Raw genomic sequence first — 17252 nt, forward strand, 5'->3', positions numbered from 1 at the left:
GCGCCACGGAGACGTTCAAACCATGTCGGGAATAAAACGTGATTTATACCTTGCGAAAATTTAAACGTTTAGCTAAAAAACTGAAAGTGGATTCGTACACTGCAAGTATATGAATATATTTTTGTGTAAGATTCAAATCATTTATTAAAATGACGTCATCGAATTGTTGGTGGGGATGATTAGCATTTAACCATCTATATGATATTTCTAATATACATACAAAATTTGATAACAATCGATTCTAGGTGTCTAATAAAAATGGATACAGACAGACAAATAAACCAACCGACAAACAGACAGACAGACGGAAACAAAAGACTACTTTTTTCGCACTGTAGGGGTCATGAAACGTCGAAAAAACATAAAAGAGATCATTCGTCAAATGGACTCGATTGCAATACTTCCTTCACTTACGCTCGGGAAGTAAACATGGTCTAAAGTTATTTATACCGAACTTCCCGCATCCCTGAAGTACAGTAGAACATAACCAATGTTTTCTAAAGAATTTTAAAGTTCCAAATGTAGAAAATTTGGACTCTACAAAAAGAAAATGAAGCTTTCTATTTCTTTATTATTTATTTGTACAAGAATCTAAGTTGTAAATTTCTTTTATTAAAATTTTTATTAGAAGTTTAAAATACTCCCATCGCTTGTTGTGCCATTTCCAAATCCGGTCTTCTAAAGTACACGATTCGTAAAATAACATACCTCCCGTGGCAACGCTAAGAAATTGATAAAAATAACCCGCATATAGAAAAGAATTTAGTTAAATAGTTTACCAGAAAATGGTTTATACAAAAGTTGAGAAGATTTTTTTGTAGGAACGAAAATACAAAAGTTTGCGCGCCTCAAATTTGTTCATCTTTTTCTGCTCGTAAGTCTCTGTTATGAAACGTTACGACGAAAACTTTTAATACGACTTGAAGATCATTGTGTTATCTACATTAATGCTCTTTACAAAAGTTTTGTCAGATTATTATCAATTGCACTTTAATTTTCAAGACGAGAACCGACCCTCTACGAAATCCGAAAATAATAAAGTATCGGATGTAAAACCATTTGTTTCTTGCACACGCTTTGTTTAACTTAATTCAAATGCAATTTTGATTACGTAGGATTTGGAAATTATCAGTCTAATAAAAATTGTCACAGATGAAAGACAGACGGAAACGGGACATCTGTTTTTTCATGGTCTAGGAAAACATGCAAGTACTCGTTCATACGAACAATATACAAATATGCTTTAATTTAATTTATTCCAGTGAAATGTCCACTTAAAAAAATAGAGAAATGTTGTTACCAACGATTACAGAAATACACCTTAATAACAAAAAACTTTCTAACAGTTGCTTCCGTGAACTCATAAGAGGGCATACATCAGCATAGATACTTCAATTTTTTTTCTTTCTTTTAAACAATTTTGCTTTATACTCTGTTAGTAGTTTAAATGCTGAGATGCTATTGCTTATAAATATATAGAAATTTTCCATTACATACCAAAAAATAATCTGCCCAAAGATCCCTGGCCAAATTTAAGGCAGATTCCCTCAAACTTATGACATGATTGAATCTTTCTTTGGTCCAATGAGCGGGACCATGCTCATCCACATATGATTCTTCACCCTCCACAAATGCTGTATTAATCATATGGTACTGATCTTTCACAGTGGCAATCCATTTATGCAATATCTCTACGGTTTTATCACTGTTATGATCACTTCTAATCCTAAAACGAAAACATTCAAAATTGGCGCCACTAATCTACTGTCACGTCACGATATTTAAAACACCTGAGCCGGTGTCAACACAACGTCAATACTCACCACAACGAAATCCGATCTTTCGGATAGGCCAAGTTCTCCAAAGTTGTTAAAAAATAAGGTAATGTATGAGCTTTATTCCGGGCCAAAATAGCAATGAAAACTGTGGGTTTTTTCCACTCGGATAACGCCACATACTTAAAACACAAAATAACGCAAAACAACACGAAACGCCGACACATTTCTACCGTATTTCAACGTAGAATCATTGGAAAATTCGATTTTTCACTTAACGTTATAAAAAATAATTTTTCCAACCACACTTTTGTGTTGTGTTGGATCTCAGCTGATTCCCAGGAGGCAAAGCCCGCTATATAAACAGCGCGAAATTCAAAAAATCCGCCGCTAAACAAAAACATTTTATTAAAAATAAGTATATCAAAAATATCTTACAACTGCCAGTGTATAATGAGATACATTTCCTATTTCAACTATCACTTATCGTTTCTACACTTTTATCCTTTTTGCTTACTTTATCTTGCACTTTTTCTTTTTTCTCTTCTTTCTTCTTTTTAGTGGCGTAGCTCAAACTTGCTTTATCGAAGTCTAACGGCAATATTCCTAAATCACCGCTGTATCGGTTTTTACAAATCTAAAATATACATTTGATTACAACGCTCAAGCATACAAATGAGTTTAACACCTGCAAATATTTCTTTCCCCTAGTTGACAGCAACCTCTTATCTTGAATTATGAACACATTATCGGCTTCTTGGGACGCTTTAGCTCCACCAAAAATAGAACTTGTAGTTAGATCTTCTTCATCCCGTTCTTTCCTTGGATGAATAACTAAAGTAACGTGGCAGTTTTTCCTGGTGGCAAAACTGCGAAATGCAGCAATAATAACATCCTGGGCCCAAAATCGATCCATGTGTTTGTAATCCTCTGTTATACCCATCATAAACTGAACATTATCAATTATAACATGAGCTATATCATGGACGTACGTCGCATGTTCCACTGCATCCATAACAATTTTGATTGATTGCTGTCCATGAAAAGTCATAAAATAGATGGGTAATTTTTCAAATTTATCAGCCCAGGTATCAAATAAATGTAAATTTTCATCAAGAGAACAACCAGCAAATTGCTGCAACATTGTTCTCGCCAGACGGACGTTTCTTATTTCAAAACTACCCCACAGTGTGTTGACCTATGTTAAAGATCTAGGTTTGTCAATTTATAAAAATGTATAATTAGTTAATACCCCTTGCATGGCCAAATCCAACGAATATTCACTTATAAATGTTGTTTTACCACAACCAGTGGGTCCAGTTATTACAGTGAGTTCTCCTCTACGATGGCCCTTTAAAATTTTGTTCAAAGTTGGATAACGCTTCCACTTCACTCCTTCAACCTGTGGTTTAAAATAGTTATTGAGGCTCAAACTGAGAATATCAATCACACTTTATCAATATTTTTTAAATCATAAAACACATCCTCCCTGAGACTGCCAAAGTTTGTTATAGATTTGTGCCAAATTGGTTGGGCTGCATTCACAATAGATTTAAAATCCTGATGTTCGACAAGATGAGGCAACAACTGCTTTTCACTAGGTCTAAAATATATAATTATTTTACTATTTGTTGTTAACAAAGATCTCACCTCACAAAAAAACATCGTTTCTCCCCTAATTTCTTTGCAAAATTTCTTGCAGAATCCCATGACTTAATGTCATTACCAAACCACAGAATTAATTTTTTAAATCTCTCCAGAGTTGGAAGAACATATTGTGATAAAGTGTCAACTCCATTTGGCAGACAAACAACATTCTGTGTCACTTTTGCGTTTAAAAGAACTAAGAAGTCTGCAATGTTTGGTACCAAAATTGCAACATCTTTGTTTTTTAAAGCTTTTCCTATTAGCAGGCCCCCATACATTAAATGTGGTAGTATCACGTCATTTTCCTCTTTGAAATTTAAATTTCTGTAGCCTACTATTTCAGATTCAACATTTTCTAAAGGCAAAAAGAGATTCTGCAGCGGTTTATCAATTCTTATATCTAAATTTTGTATGGAGTTACTAGACACTACCTAAAAATAACCATTGTAATGTTGGTAATAAACAATTTTTCACACCTTACTGGAAGTTTAAATTTACTTAATACAGATTCAAATTTATTATTACTTAGTAATACTTCACTGTTTTCCCTGATTTCTTTAAGAGATTCTGTTAGCTGCTTTTGATAATCTGCATCTTCTAATGGCTTTGGTTTTCCATCAGCAGAGAAAAAATGATGGTTAAAAAAGTCCCACTGACCAGCTTTTTTACAACATGAACACATGAACATTCCTAAAAAATATTTATTGTAACATTTGTAACATTCACCATTTATTCCAAACCTGTTGTTTTATTAATGTAAAGATTCTTTGGGGTATTTTTAGACGTTTTTTTGTGGCATGTACAATGAACAATAAAACAAGTAAAACCTTCATCAAAACTGATCTTTTTATCATTTAGAATCTTCTTAATCATAGCAGGTGATACTTCTGGTATGTCTTCAAATGGAATATCGTTGTAATTTCTAACAATTAACTTTGATTTTAAGGTCCTTTGAGTGCATAACATTAATTGTTTAAACCTGGATATTTTAAATAATGACATATTTAATTAACTCACAAAAAAAATGATCACAAATGACTCCCAAACCCCACTCAACCCCAACACAACAAGCAATCTCTAGTAAGGCCAAACAAACATAACCTCATTTTTTTCATCAAATCAAACATCAATCTGTCAAATGCAGGGAATTTGAAATGAGCAGGGTTACAAACACCCAGTTAAAAAATATTTCCTATTTTATATTTATTTGAATCTTATGACCATAACAACAACTCCAATAAATACAAAATTTTCTAAAATAAAGAAATTAAACCTTTCGTTGCACTATTCCATATTTATAATCATTTCTGAGCAAAAACTTGGATTCATGATTTGATACTTCATCGTGCTGTTGGCATACCTGATGAGTCCCTCTTTGTCTTAACATAACCTATTCACACGTGTTGATTTTGTCATTTTCATGTAGATTTCAAACAATCCATGCAAAATGGTACGAAGACATAATAATCAACTCCCTGAAAACTTACCACAGTTACAAAACTTAATCAAACGAGATCCAGCCTCCTACCATGAAGAATTCTTACAACAGCACCAACATTTTCTGAATACGATTGAAGCCTTCCAGTTAAGTCCTGACCAAACTAATAAAACTTTGGACGATCTTGTGATGTTTATGGCACAAGTGGCTCATTGTTACCCCAAAGAGTTACTTACATTGCCACAACAACTGGTCGATTTACTTGAGAAGAACAGCACGGTGTTGAATAGTACAATGAGGATGACTTTCTGTCGAGCTCTTATTCTGTTACGCAACAAAAATTTGCTAACCCCTACAGACTTGTTGGAGTTGTTTTTTAAGCTTTTGAGGTGTCAAGATAAAGCGTTGAGGACATTTCTAGAAACGCACATTATAACAGACATAAAGAACATGAACGCTAAACATAAGAATGCCAAACTGAACACATCGTTGCAGAATTTTATGTTCACGATGTTAAAAGATACCAATTCAAGGGCGGCAAAAATGTCAGTCGATATAATGATTGAATTGTACAAGAAAAATGTGTGGAATGACGCCAAAACTGTCAATGTTATTGCGACTGGTTGTTTTTCGAAATTTACAAAAGTAAGTATCAAGTTGTGACTATTGGAGTGTTTTATTTTATTATTAAAGGTCATGGTGGCTTCTTTAAAATTTTTCGTTGGTAAAGATGAAGAAGAAAAGGATTCAGACTCTGATTCTGAAGATGAAGTTGACCCGAAAGAAGTAATGATGGCTAATAAAGTAAACAAAAAAACAAGAAAAAGGGAAAAGCAGTTGAACAAAGTGAAGAAGTTGGCTTCCAAAGCGTACAAGAAAAAATCTGCAGCACCTACTTTTAATTTTTCTGCAATACATTTACTTCATGACCCACAAGGTAGAAAATTTGCTAATTTAAATAACACACTGTAATGATAATTTTGCAGGAATGGCTGAAAAATTGTTTCATCAATTGGAGTCAACAAACAAAAAATTTGAAGTCAAACTAATAACACTAGATGTTATATCTCGCCTTATTGGTTTACATCAGCTCTTCTTATTTAGTTACTACCCATATATTCAACGCTTCTTGCAACCCCATCAACGTGAAGTTACTAGAATACTGCAATTTGCAGCACAAGCTAGTCATGACTTGATTCCTCCAGATATTATTGAATCAGTTTTAAAAACCTTGGCAAACAATTTTATTACTGAAAGAAATTCCTCTGACGTGATGGCGATAGGATTAAATGCAGTACGTGAAATATGTTTCAGATGTCCTTTAGCAATGAGTGAAGATCTATTGAGAGATTTAGCTATGTATAAAACATATAGGGATCGTTCAGTGATGATGGCAGCTAAATCTTTAATACATTTGTTCAGAGATACACGCCCTGAACTTCTGCATAAAAAAGATAGAGGGCGTCCTACAGAAGCCACTGAAGAACTAACTCCTATGAATTATGGACATGTTGACGCCAAAGATTATGTACCAGGAGCAGAAGTACTTCTACGGGAAGACAATGAAGAAGTGGAAATAGATTCAGAATCAGGTTCAGATGATGAGGAGTGGATAGACATAAAACACTCTTCTGATGAAGAAAATGTGAGTGAAGATGATGCAACAAATAGTGAAAGTGAAGAACAATCTGGGGATGAGGAAGATGATGATGAAAGCGTCCAAGATCTTGTAGAAGAGGAAGAAGAAACTGAAGTTGAAAAAAAGACGCAACCAAAACGGAAAATATTAAAAGCGAAAAGGTCAAAAGATGAAAAGACTTCTAAAAGAGAACAAGCGCATCAAATTACAATTGATAGGATTTTAACAGATGAAGATTTTAAAAGAATTGATGTGGCCAATATCAAGAAGCACATTCAAGGGTCCAAGAAAGGTGCCAAGAGAAAAATTGAAGAAACAAAGTCGAATGAACGGAATGAATTCGTGAAATTGGGCGATATTGAGAACATTTATAAAAAACGAAAACATGATAAGCAAAGTAGAATAGAAAGTGTCAGGGCAGGACAAGCAGATAGAGAGAAGTTTGGTTATAAAGATGGAAGAATGAATATTCATTGTTCAAAAACCAACCGAGAAAAGCGGAAAAATAAGAATTACCTTATGGTTAAACACAAAGTGCAGAGCAAAGGAAAACGGAGTTTCAAGGACAAGCAAATTGCTCTTAGGAACCATTTGATTAAGTTAAAAAAAATGAAATAAATGTAAAGCGACAATTTGTACATTAATTGTTTATTTATGAAGTTAATATAATGTTGCTTTTTATATTGTTGATATTCAAATTCGCGCAAAATGTGTTGTCAGTAAAACGTCACGTTTTGACAGATTGACGACATACATATAACCTAGAAATTTCTACATGGTGCAAAGGTAGTGGTATGGTAATAATGGTATTTGGTAGCATTAAATTACCATAAAAGAAAAAAGCCGCTACCTACAAATACTATACTATATCAGAAACCTTACGTCAATTATTAGTGCATTTATGTTTATTGAAGCAAATATTTTTCCACTTTGGTTCTGATACCACGTTGAAGTCTCATTTTTATTTCATACATTTATAAGTATGTAACAAAATATGGTAATTATAAAATAATATAAATTAATTTTAAATTTTTCAGGTTAGGCGAAACTGTAATCATTACCAAAATGATTGATCGCATTAACAAAGATTTGCTTCCTATGAAAGCTCACTATTTCCTGTTTAATGCAGGTATGTATGTGTTTGGATACATTTGTTGTCAGTAGATGCATACAAGAAGCTGGGTAAAATTTTCCAAAAAAAAGTATACCTAAATGAAATTCTGACGCAATAAGCCAAAACTCTTATTAGTTGACATAATTTAAGAACAGCAATAACAGACGTTAATTAACTCATTGTGGTCCTAAACAGCTGCTTTTTGTAACAAGTATTATGTCATTCAGTAATGAAGTTTGATTTAACTTGAAATGTAATGTGATCCTTTTACCACTGATTTGGTACTGGTTTTGGCATAAAAATTCAAATAAATTGGATTATTAAAAAAATTCTAGACATTGTAAAATTACAATACTTTGTTTATAACCAAGATAACTTATCAAATATCATACCACATGTGCACCAAGACAGCAATTAAAATCACTATATTATCGCTATGCAAATACGCAATCAACGCTTATCCTCTTTTATTCCATTTAATACATCAGTATGTTTTTATGGTTTATCCAAATTCGTCTAATTTGCTTTTTCCTGATAAAACAGCAATTATATTTGCCTGAAATATTAATTCTCTGTTTTTGAATTTAGCGTGATATAAAAACCGAAAAATAACGTGTTGTAATAAAATGGAACAAAATTTCTGTCTTGTGTGTTTTTTTGATTTTATGCTCTAGTTGGCCATGACGCGTACGTCATCAGTGCAATCGAAACGGCTGACGTAAGCATCGTGACTAACTAGAGCAGAATTTTAAAAAATCACCCAATATTTGATTCAAAATAAACGCGTATAGGTAATTTTCTTTTTTACCAAGAAAAGGAATTTCTATAATTCTCAAAAAATATTGTCTGGTATTCGCCTCTTATTTCTGTTACTCCTTTCTCAGTCCTAAATTGATAAAATCTAGTTCTTTTCCAAGAGTATTACCATAAAAGTTATTCCCATTTTCCTAAAGCAAATTTTAAATTGTCAACTTTAAATCTCACCTCATGATTTTTATTTGATGAGGAGTAAAATAGTACAATTTTATAATTTATACGTTACTTATGTTGTTATTATTTCTTCAAAACATCCAAACGAAAAGAATATTTCAATATTATTAAAGTACAGGAAATACTTTCGCAACCATTTTTTCTTTGGTAATTAATCATTTTAGCCAAAAAATCCTTTTTATTGTACTGATCATCAGATAAACTCCAAAATTTTAACAATGCATTGTGTTCCAGCTAATATTAACCATTTCCCTTATTTATATGTTTTTTTTTTTTTTTTTTTAAATATAAACTGTATCATTGTCATTATTAAATACACCGCATGTCCAAAAATAAAGAAACAAAACGTCTTAACAAATTTGTAGGCAAATGTTGAACGTGTTATTTAGTGTGAAGTAAAAATGTATTAAGTATGCAAAAACTCATAGAACTAAATCATTTGAGAAAAAATAAAAATAAAAATCTTGAAAATTGTATTTTCTAGAAAATATGCACAACCGCAAATTAAAGTTGAGTGTGGTTTGGATTTTTCGCAACTCTCACATCCGTAACGATAACATTTCGATGACGCTGCAAAATTCCAAACCCGTAATAGATGCTTTTTAAGCTCAAAAGAAAATTTGTTGCTAGAGAACCTATTATTTGAGAATTAACAAAATAAGCAATTTTATTTAGCGGAGTATTATTTTTAACTATTTTCAGAAAGTTGAAGGACTGACTATTAACATCGCAATTTAAATGTAATTTCATATTGAATTGTGTTGGGTTGCGTAACTTCTCTGTTAAAACAGTCAGACTGCAAACCTTTGCCCAAACGTTTGAACACAAAACTAATTTTGTTTATATTTTTTTCGAGAATTTTTGCCAACTTTGTAAATTGTTGGTAAAAAACTGGTCCATCTTTGAAATTTTCTTGACACCATATGAAAGTAATCATGGACAATTTAAATCCAGTTGAATCGTGTAATTAATATAAATTGTTTATTTATTTTGGGTATTTATAACTCATTTAGTCATATTTAACAAAGTCTGTTTACAGTACATTACCTTCCCTCTGAATCCTCGCCCACGCCTCCAATAGTGACCCTGACTTGTAATTGATGAACCCACCTCCGAACCAAGTATATTTTTTTCATCTCTGTCATCTTATCTAGACATAGCCACTGACACACCAAAACCTCTGAAATTGACGCTTTCTCGAACCCTTCATGATTGCAGTTATTTTCGCGGTTGTGCTAGGCGTCTCATACAGTTATAATAAAATCAGTTCTAATACATCCATATACACACAGGAATTCTAACATGTTTACAGGAACAGGACCAGTCCAACCTTTTCTCTCTACATATGCAAGACAGCTAGGATTTTCATCAGTGGTTGTAGGAGTAATTTACACTATATTACCAGTAAGCGGAATGCTTGCTAAACCCATCGTTGGTGCTATAGCTGACCGCTTTAGGTGCCAAAAATTAATGTTTTTGGCCGCACAACTATTAACGGCAGCTGCGTTTTTAGCAATAAATTTTTCTCCAGAAATCCCGAAAGATCAAAGAGTGCACTTCTCCTGTGACGGTGATGCAGTGTTTGACACTTCCATCAACAAGAATCCCAATATTGAAGATTGTCTGATAAACAGTCTTCAAAACAGACTCGGAACTGTAGACTGTCAAGTGTGTATATAGAAAGTAGACTAAACTTCAAATGTTTATGTGTTCCTCTGCAGCTTAGTTGTGCGATGGAAGAACAGTTTTGGAAAGTGATAGCCAGCAACTGGAGTCTGCCAGAATACGAAACTAATCATCCAGCTACTTTAGATTTTACCGCTCATGTTAACATTTCAAAGACTACTAAAATGGAAGATGTTGTATACTTTATGTTCAAACATGTGACGCTGCCGAATGGTCAACAGCGGGAACCTTTGTGTACTTGCGGAAACGTTTGTCACATATCGACAACGTGCAACATAAAGTGCAATGATTTTGACGTCAATAGTCTTGTGTCGTCGGCGTCCGTTAGTGATGACGATGTGTATAATATGTACGAGTTTTGGATCTTTCTCGTTCTGATGATTATGGGGTGGATTGGACAAGCTATTGCTGTTAGTATTGGAGATGCCATTTGTTTTGAGTTGCTAGGTGGGTAAGCAAACAATTAAATTTATAATCGATGTCTAAGCTGCACCTGTTCAAACACACCAAATGTTTTTTATTTATCTTTCTCCGACTTTATTTACTAAGCTGTATATTATTATAGCCAAGTTCATCATTCACAGCTTCTAGAATACAACAATGTCGGTTTTCGACAATCTGTTAATAATTTATTTATCTCCGACGTTAGATACGTTTTCAAATTTTGTACAAAGTAAAACGCTGGTCAAGATTTATACTGAAAAAGCAATAAAAAACACAAGCAAAGATAGGCATGGATTTTTTTAAAGTTTTTTTTTTACATTTTAAAAATATAACGGCGTTATCACAAAATTTTGCTCGTTCAATATTTATATTGTGAAATTCTCCTTTATTTGCGTCTTATAATATCCACATTTTGAAAGTAGACGTACAGATATCGTCAATATATAAAATGCGTAAAATAAAATATGTACTACAATATATCTTCAAGCCAGCATAACAAACCTCTTTGAAGTCTTGATAAGATATTAATAAGCAGCGTGGCCATTAGATTACAAAACATCGACTAAAATTTGTCTCTTTATAACCTCCAAAAATTAGATAACGTCATTTCAAAAAATTATTAAATAGTTTGAAATAGGTCTCCTGTTTCCGTCTGTCTGTCATCTGTGTCGATTTTTATTGGACAGATAATCTCCGAAAACACCGAAACAATAATTGTTGTAAAATTTTATACGTTGGTATTTTCGGAATAGCCTATAGCAAGCACCAACAATTTGATGACGTCAACTTAAATGTTTTTATACCCAATTCTATTTAAACTTTATAAAATGACATACTCTTCTACTTGTGGTTTATGAATCCGCCCAGATTTTTTGTCCTAGGGATTCAGATTGTAGCAAAAAATCGAAATTTTATACCAACCTTTTATAAGTACTAACAAGACCTTGAAACGCGTCGGTCGTGCTTGCTTAGTTGCTTTATTGTAGTGTTGTTAATGCGAAGGTCGCGGGTCTCCCGTTTCCGTCTGTCTGTCTGTCGCCGTTAGCCCTCTGTCCGTCGTCTGCGTAGATTTGGACAGATATTCTCCGAAACTACTGGACCTATTGTTATCAAATTTTAAATATATGTTATGAATATCGTATAGGTCTATAGGTGGTAAAACCGTAACCAAAATTTGCCTTTTATCTCCATCAACACTTCTATGACGTCACCTCAAAATTTTGTATATTAAACGTTATTTAAATTTTATAAAATAATACAGTCCTACACTTGTGGTTTATGAATGCGCCATTATTTTTAATCACAATTATTTTACAAAAATGTTTGGTTTGCCGCGTGCTTCATATAACTAATACGAGGTCTGAGGCATTGAATTTGAGCAACTGGAACTCTGCGTCCGCGAGTTCAAATCCCACCCTCATCGATATTTTATTCCTAAGACTTAATTTGTTAGAATATTTCAATTTGGGTGCGAGGAAAATTCTATTTAAACAACTTTTGAACAATTTTTACTTCCCGAGCGTAAGTTAAAGAAAGTATTGTAATTGAGTCCATCTGGCGACTAGCCACTTTCATGTTTTCTCGACGTTTCTCGTTTCTATCTATCTACCGTCTGTCCAGATTTTTACTCGTATTGGACAGATATTCTCCAAAACTACCGGACCGATTGTTGTCAAATTTTGCAGGATTTAAATTTTATAAATTACTCCTGCACTTGTGAATCCGCCTTGAGATTTTCCCCAAACCATCCAAATTTTCGCAAAAAAAAAATCGAAATTGTGCAGCAAGCTTTTATAGTAATACCTATAAGCGGAATTCCTACAAGGGTATTCGTTCGCTTGTCGCAAAAAGTGTTTGCCTTCACACTTGTAACGTTCGAATGTGGTGTGAGGTTTTTTGTTTTTTACTTCCCGAGCGTAAACTAAGGCCACTTTTATATTTTCTCGACGTTTCATGACCCCTACAGTACGAAAAAAGTAATATCCCATTTCCGTCTGTCTGTTTGTCTGTATCCATTTTTATTAGACATGTAATCTCCGAAACTGCTGGACCCATTGTTGTCAAATTTTGGATATCTTATTAGAAATATCATACAGATGGTTAAATGCTAACCAAAATTTTATAATAATCCCCAGCACCAATTTGATGACGTCATTTCAAAGTATTCTATGTTAATTTGATTTAACTGTTATATAACAATATACTCTTATGCGTGTGGTGTACGAATCCGCTTTGAATTTTTCCCTAACCGTCCAAAATTTTGCACAATTTGGCAAAATAAATTTTTATAATTTTTATTAAATAGCTGGATTTGTCGGATTATACTTATAGTCTTCGACCAATTTTTTATTGATGAAATTAAGAACCTCATTTTATAGAAAATGTGAGAACACCCACGTCTTTATTTAATTATGATCAAATAAGAATAATAATAATCATATTCACAACATTTTGTTCCATTGTATTTTTAGTCCTCTGTTTTGAGGAGACAACTCATTCAAATAAACACATTTCTACGTGACATTCTTTCGATGTATAAACATAAACAATTGAAGTTAAGCAAGTTACTAATAATAATACACTCTTTTCCGTTGGTTATTTGCTTTGAAAATATTTCATATTGTCCGTATGTCTGCGGACGGCACCCCCTTGAAATTTGCGCCCCCGCGGCGCAGGTGGTTCGAGATGTCATTTACACCACTGGTTTTTCATATCTAAAGGTCATCAGAAAACAATTTTTTTTATAATTTTTCAAAGAAGCGGAATTTGTTGAACTATACTTCAAGAGCGAGGGAAGTTCTGTCGAAGTAACCTTGGACCTATTTTGTTAACACTGTTACTGATCCTTTTTTTTCTAATTGATCAGGTGTCAAGAACAGTACACCCGTAATTTATTAGTATTACACTGCACGTGTCAAAATTGATATATGTGTCCTTGTTGAAATGTTGATTAAAACATTTTCAGTGGGAACACTCACTAGAAACGCAGGCATAGCGGTGCGCTTTATCAATGTGTTCATAGTTTTTAAGTAATTGTTGATGCGCTTCCTATTATGGGTGGATGAGAAATGCACTGCAGACCAAATGTATAAACAAGTTAACAGAGTGTGTTTTCGTAACATAATGCTTGCGAATCATAGATAGTGGCGGTTAAAGTATGATATATTCATATTTACTACTGTCCTGATTGTAGGTGACAAACCAAACAGGTACGGATACCAACGAATGTTTGGAGCACTAGGATGGGGAATATTTTCCGTTATATCAGGTGTGATGGTAGACTCCCTAAGCGAAGGCTCCTCCACAAAAAATTTCGAAGCGGCGTTTTATTTATCTTTCGCATTCTTACTTCTAGATTTCACCGTATCATCCAAAATCAAAGTAAGCATAACCCATACAAGTCCAAATCATCAAACCGCTAACAATCTCTCCCATTTTAGAACGTACAAAAAACGCAATCAACCAGTATTCTCAAAGACATTGGTCGACTGTTAGTAGACTTCCGAATTATCGTCTTCTTAATTTGGTGCATTGCGGTGGGGATGTGTACCGGTTTGATCTGGAACTTTTTATTCTTTTTAATAGAAGATTTAGCCAAGAATCAAGGATGCGATTCGCAAACGTGGATCAAAACGCTTGAAGGGATTGTAATGGCCATAGAGACATTGGCGGGTGAACTGCCATTTTTCTTTTGGTCTGGAAGGATTTTGAAGAGAATTGGGCACATAAATGCGATGTCACTCGTACTTTTAGTGATCGGGATAAGGTACATTTTGTATTCTGTTATTCCCGATCCGTGGTGGTTTCTTCCCATTGAGTTGTTGAACGGTTTGACTTTTGGATTGTTTTATGCTTGTATGGCCTCATATGCTAGTATTGTGGCACCGCCAGGGACGGAGGCAACAATGCAGGTATGTTATCATATCGAGTACGTACTTTCATACTCTGGGAACTTTATATTTTAACAATGAGACATCAAGTAGATGTGTAATGATTTAATTATGTACTTGAATGTTTCTTTGTAATGTAACGATTAACGGCAATTAAAAATTTATCACACTCGGCATACGTGACTATCAGCAAAAAAAATCACATCAAACAAATAATAATGATAACGCTAATAATGATATTAGTTTTGCCTTTAAATTTTTCAGTATAGTTAAACTAAAATTTTGTTTTTTGTTTCAAAATTTTACAAATGTTGCCCGATTAATTTTGATAAATAGTAAAAAGTCTCGATAGCAAATCTAAGATTTTTGTTAATGCAGTTTTTGACATTGATATATAATTGTTTCTTTTATAACGATTGCAAAGTTGGAAACTAAATACTACTGAAGTCGTAAAAACGTGAAGCCAGTTTTTACGAGTTTATACATATGTTACAAACATAAAATGGGTTTTTTATTTGTAAGGGTCTGGTCGGCGCCGTCTTCGAAGGTGTAGGTGTGTCTCTGGGAAGTCTTACAGCTGGAGTTTTATATGCACAATACGGAGGACCTTGGACGTTCAGATTGTTCGGTATCGGAGCCCTTATAGTGTGTTTATTGCATGCCGGTGTTCAATATTTAATTAGACGAACAGGTAATAAAGGTTCAGGTGGGTTTAAACAAAAAACAACTTCTAACTAAAATAAATAGATAAGTAGCAGTACTTAAGTCCAAGTGGAAGGTATTAACGATGTAGTGATTTTTTGTATTTTTTATTGTTGACATACAAATGATAATTGTATAAATAAATGTGTAAATTATTTTTCTTTTCGTTATCTTATTAGATCATGAGGCTCATTACACATCGCCTGCAGAAGCCCTAAACACACTGTATGACGATCAGCAGGAACTGACATTAGTTGAATAACGGTTTATTATCAGTCATCACCATCAAACTTCTCATGGAGTTTACTACTATTAATAGTATACTGAACAATCAACAAAACAACTCCTTATAAAGGTGAACGTGAACAGTCACAATTCGAAATAATACTGCGTTATTGTTAATAACATTGGTAAGTTATGCCGTTTTATGGGTCGTTGTTGAAATTAATTTATTCGTACAGAAAAATGTTTGCTGTAAAGGCTCTAATATGATAATTTATACAGACCGTTATAAAACATTACAATATAAAGTATAAAAACAAAATATGTTTGAGCCAGATTATGTGTGTACTTACTTAATGCACTGATGTTTTATAATGATCACATTCTAATACAAACTGGTCTCGAAATATGACGAAAATCGAATAAATTTTCAATTGAAGTAGGCTGCAATCGTACAAAAAGTGAGAGATTAGCGCCTATTTAAATTGAAAACACTTTCATTTCTGTTATGTAGTAGGTATGTATTTAAGTATGGAAGGCTCAGGGAACATATAAACTTAACTTGTCATAAGGCCTATATTTTAATCTTGTTATCATTTTAAATGTAAGCATAGACTGCCTAGATTCTCCTTTATCTGACCTTGATGAATGTCAAGGTTACTCCATTGTTACATTTTTATGACGAAAATAACGAAAAATGAAAACATATTTTTCATACATACAATGTACGCTCAAAGAGATAAAAGGCAAAAGCCTTGACATATAATTTAAATATAGACAATTGTGATAAAAGCTTGAACGAAGTATTTATTGGGCATAATAAAAAAATTAGCCTTAAGCAGTATTTAATTTATTCCATTGTTCCTTTATAGATAAGTTTATTTTTAATTGTAATTATACTTACTTGTTATGACTTTGTAACCCCTTTTCTGTTTCCAATATCTTTAAAATTGTTGTTTATTTTACTTACCATTTTTTCAAATTTACTACCACTTACTTACCTGTATCTATGTCAAACTTACTGTTTTATTAAGTTTAATTAGTCAAGGTTTTGTTTCTGTTATGTTTGTACTTTTTTGTGTAAATTAAATGGTTACGTTATCAGCGTGTTTGTTTTGTAATACCTGCACTTTTCTAGAACTTTAACATGTTGACCATAATACCTAGTTATGTGCGTTGTTCGAAATTTTTATATTTATTCCGATCGAGTCATTCCTTGGAAGACGTCCAGAAGTTGCACTAAAATCACAATCAACTATAATAAGTCAATGAGTAACAAGTAAGTGGCGGCTGAGAAGAACTGCTCCTACGGACTGCACCAAAAATGAGTGTGCGTTCACGCACGTCTGCGGATGGGGAAATCAGCGATATTTTTAACAATATTCACCCACTGGAAATTTCGTTCGCACTCACGACAGCGGTGGAAAAATTTATCAGCTTAAGCTCTTCATTTAGATAACACTACAATGTTTTAGTTTAAAACGGTGTTCATTATTTAGATAGATAATGAAAGATATGTAGGTACCTACATGTATGCTCAGTGGTGTATTTATAGTCATTTACGCAATAAATCCATTACCTGCCACATTTTAATGAGTGGTTAAGGTTGCTGGAACGACCAAAACGACTAAAAAAACCACTAACACAACGTTATTTTTTAAGCATCTACCAATTACGTTTGAATTTATGTCTTCGTTGACGACTG

The 17252-nt window shown here is 33.3% G+C and overlaps 4 protein-coding genes across 6 annotated transcripts in view; 2 read left to right on the top strand and 2 right to left on the bottom strand.

Moving 5' to 3' along the window:
• The window catches only part of LOC135134961 (glycosyltransferase 25 family member), a 34385-nt gene extending 32275 nt beyond the window's left edge, over nucleotides 1-2110 (bottom strand). The window contains exons 1-2 of the mRNA XM_064063871.1: nucleotides 1824-2110; nucleotides 1498-1726 (exon numbers count right to left, since the gene is read on the bottom strand). Coding sequence (XP_063919941.1) covers nucleotides 1498-1726; nucleotides 1824-2002 — 408 coding nt within the window. The 5' untranslated portion in view covers nucleotides 2003-2110. The remainder of the gene's footprint in view (nucleotides 1-1497; nucleotides 1727-1823) is intronic.
• Nucleotides 2111-2166: 56 nt separating this feature from the next.
• Nucleotides 2167-4544, bottom strand: LOC135134960 (mitochondrial DNA helicase). Of its 2 annotated transcripts, none has more exons than XM_064063868.1 (7): nucleotides 4163-4544; nucleotides 3904-4112; nucleotides 3426-3853; nucleotides 3228-3378; nucleotides 3028-3177; nucleotides 2464-2973; nucleotides 2167-2412 (listed from the first exon to the last, which is right to left on the bottom strand). In XM_064063868.1, exons 1-7 carry the CDS (start codon nucleotides 4422-4424, stop codon nucleotides 2248-2250), a joined length of 1875 nt encoding a protein of 624 aa, XP_063919938.1. In that variant the 5' UTR covers nucleotides 4425-4544; the 3' UTR covers nucleotides 2167-2247. The 2 variants fall into 2 exon arrangements, with proteins under 2 accessions (XP_063919938.1, XP_063919940.1); XM_064063870.1 differs by having other exon boundaries at nucleotides 2287-2412; nucleotides 2468-2973.
• A 245-nt stretch (nucleotides 4545-4789) lies between these two features.
• LOC135135128 (protein SDA1 homolog) lies at nucleotides 4790-7180 on the top strand. The gene is made up of 3 exons (XM_064064125.1): nucleotides 4790-5505; nucleotides 5554-5797; nucleotides 5847-7180. The coding sequence occupies exons 1-3, from the start codon at nucleotides 4870-4872 to the stop codon at nucleotides 7115-7117; spliced, it is 2151 nt and encodes a 716-aa protein (XP_063920195.1). The 5' UTR covers nucleotides 4790-4869; the 3' UTR covers nucleotides 7118-7180.
• Nucleotides 7181-7234: 54 nt separating this feature from the next.
• LOC135134896 (major facilitator superfamily domain-containing protein 6) lies at nucleotides 7235-16652 on the top strand. 2 transcript variants are annotated; one of them, XM_064063776.1, is made up of 8 exons: nucleotides 7235-7479; nucleotides 7537-7628; nucleotides 9916-10271; nucleotides 10325-10736; nucleotides 13927-14114; nucleotides 14174-14644; nucleotides 15146-15329; nucleotides 15505-16652. In XM_064063776.1, the coding sequence occupies exons 2-8, from the start codon at nucleotides 7565-7567 to the stop codon at nucleotides 15585-15587; spliced, it is 1758 nt and encodes a 585-aa protein (XP_063919846.1). In that variant the 5' UTR covers nucleotides 7235-7479; nucleotides 7537-7564; the 3' UTR covers nucleotides 15588-16652. The 2 variants fall into 2 exon arrangements, with proteins under 2 accessions (XP_063919846.1, XP_063919847.1); XM_064063777.1 differs by having other exon boundaries at nucleotides 15146-15314.
• The last annotated feature ends 600 nt before the right edge of the window (nucleotides 16653-17252 follow it).

Source organism: Zophobas morio, unplaced genomic scaffold (genome assembly GCF_036711695.1).
Source record: "Zophobas morio isolate AGI-343-1 ecotype UQ-CSIRO unplaced genomic scaffold, CSIRO_AGI_Zmor_V1 ptg000024l, whole genome shotgun sequence".
NCBI lineage: Eukaryota > Metazoa > Arthropoda > Insecta > Coleoptera > Tenebrionidae > Zophobas > Zophobas morio.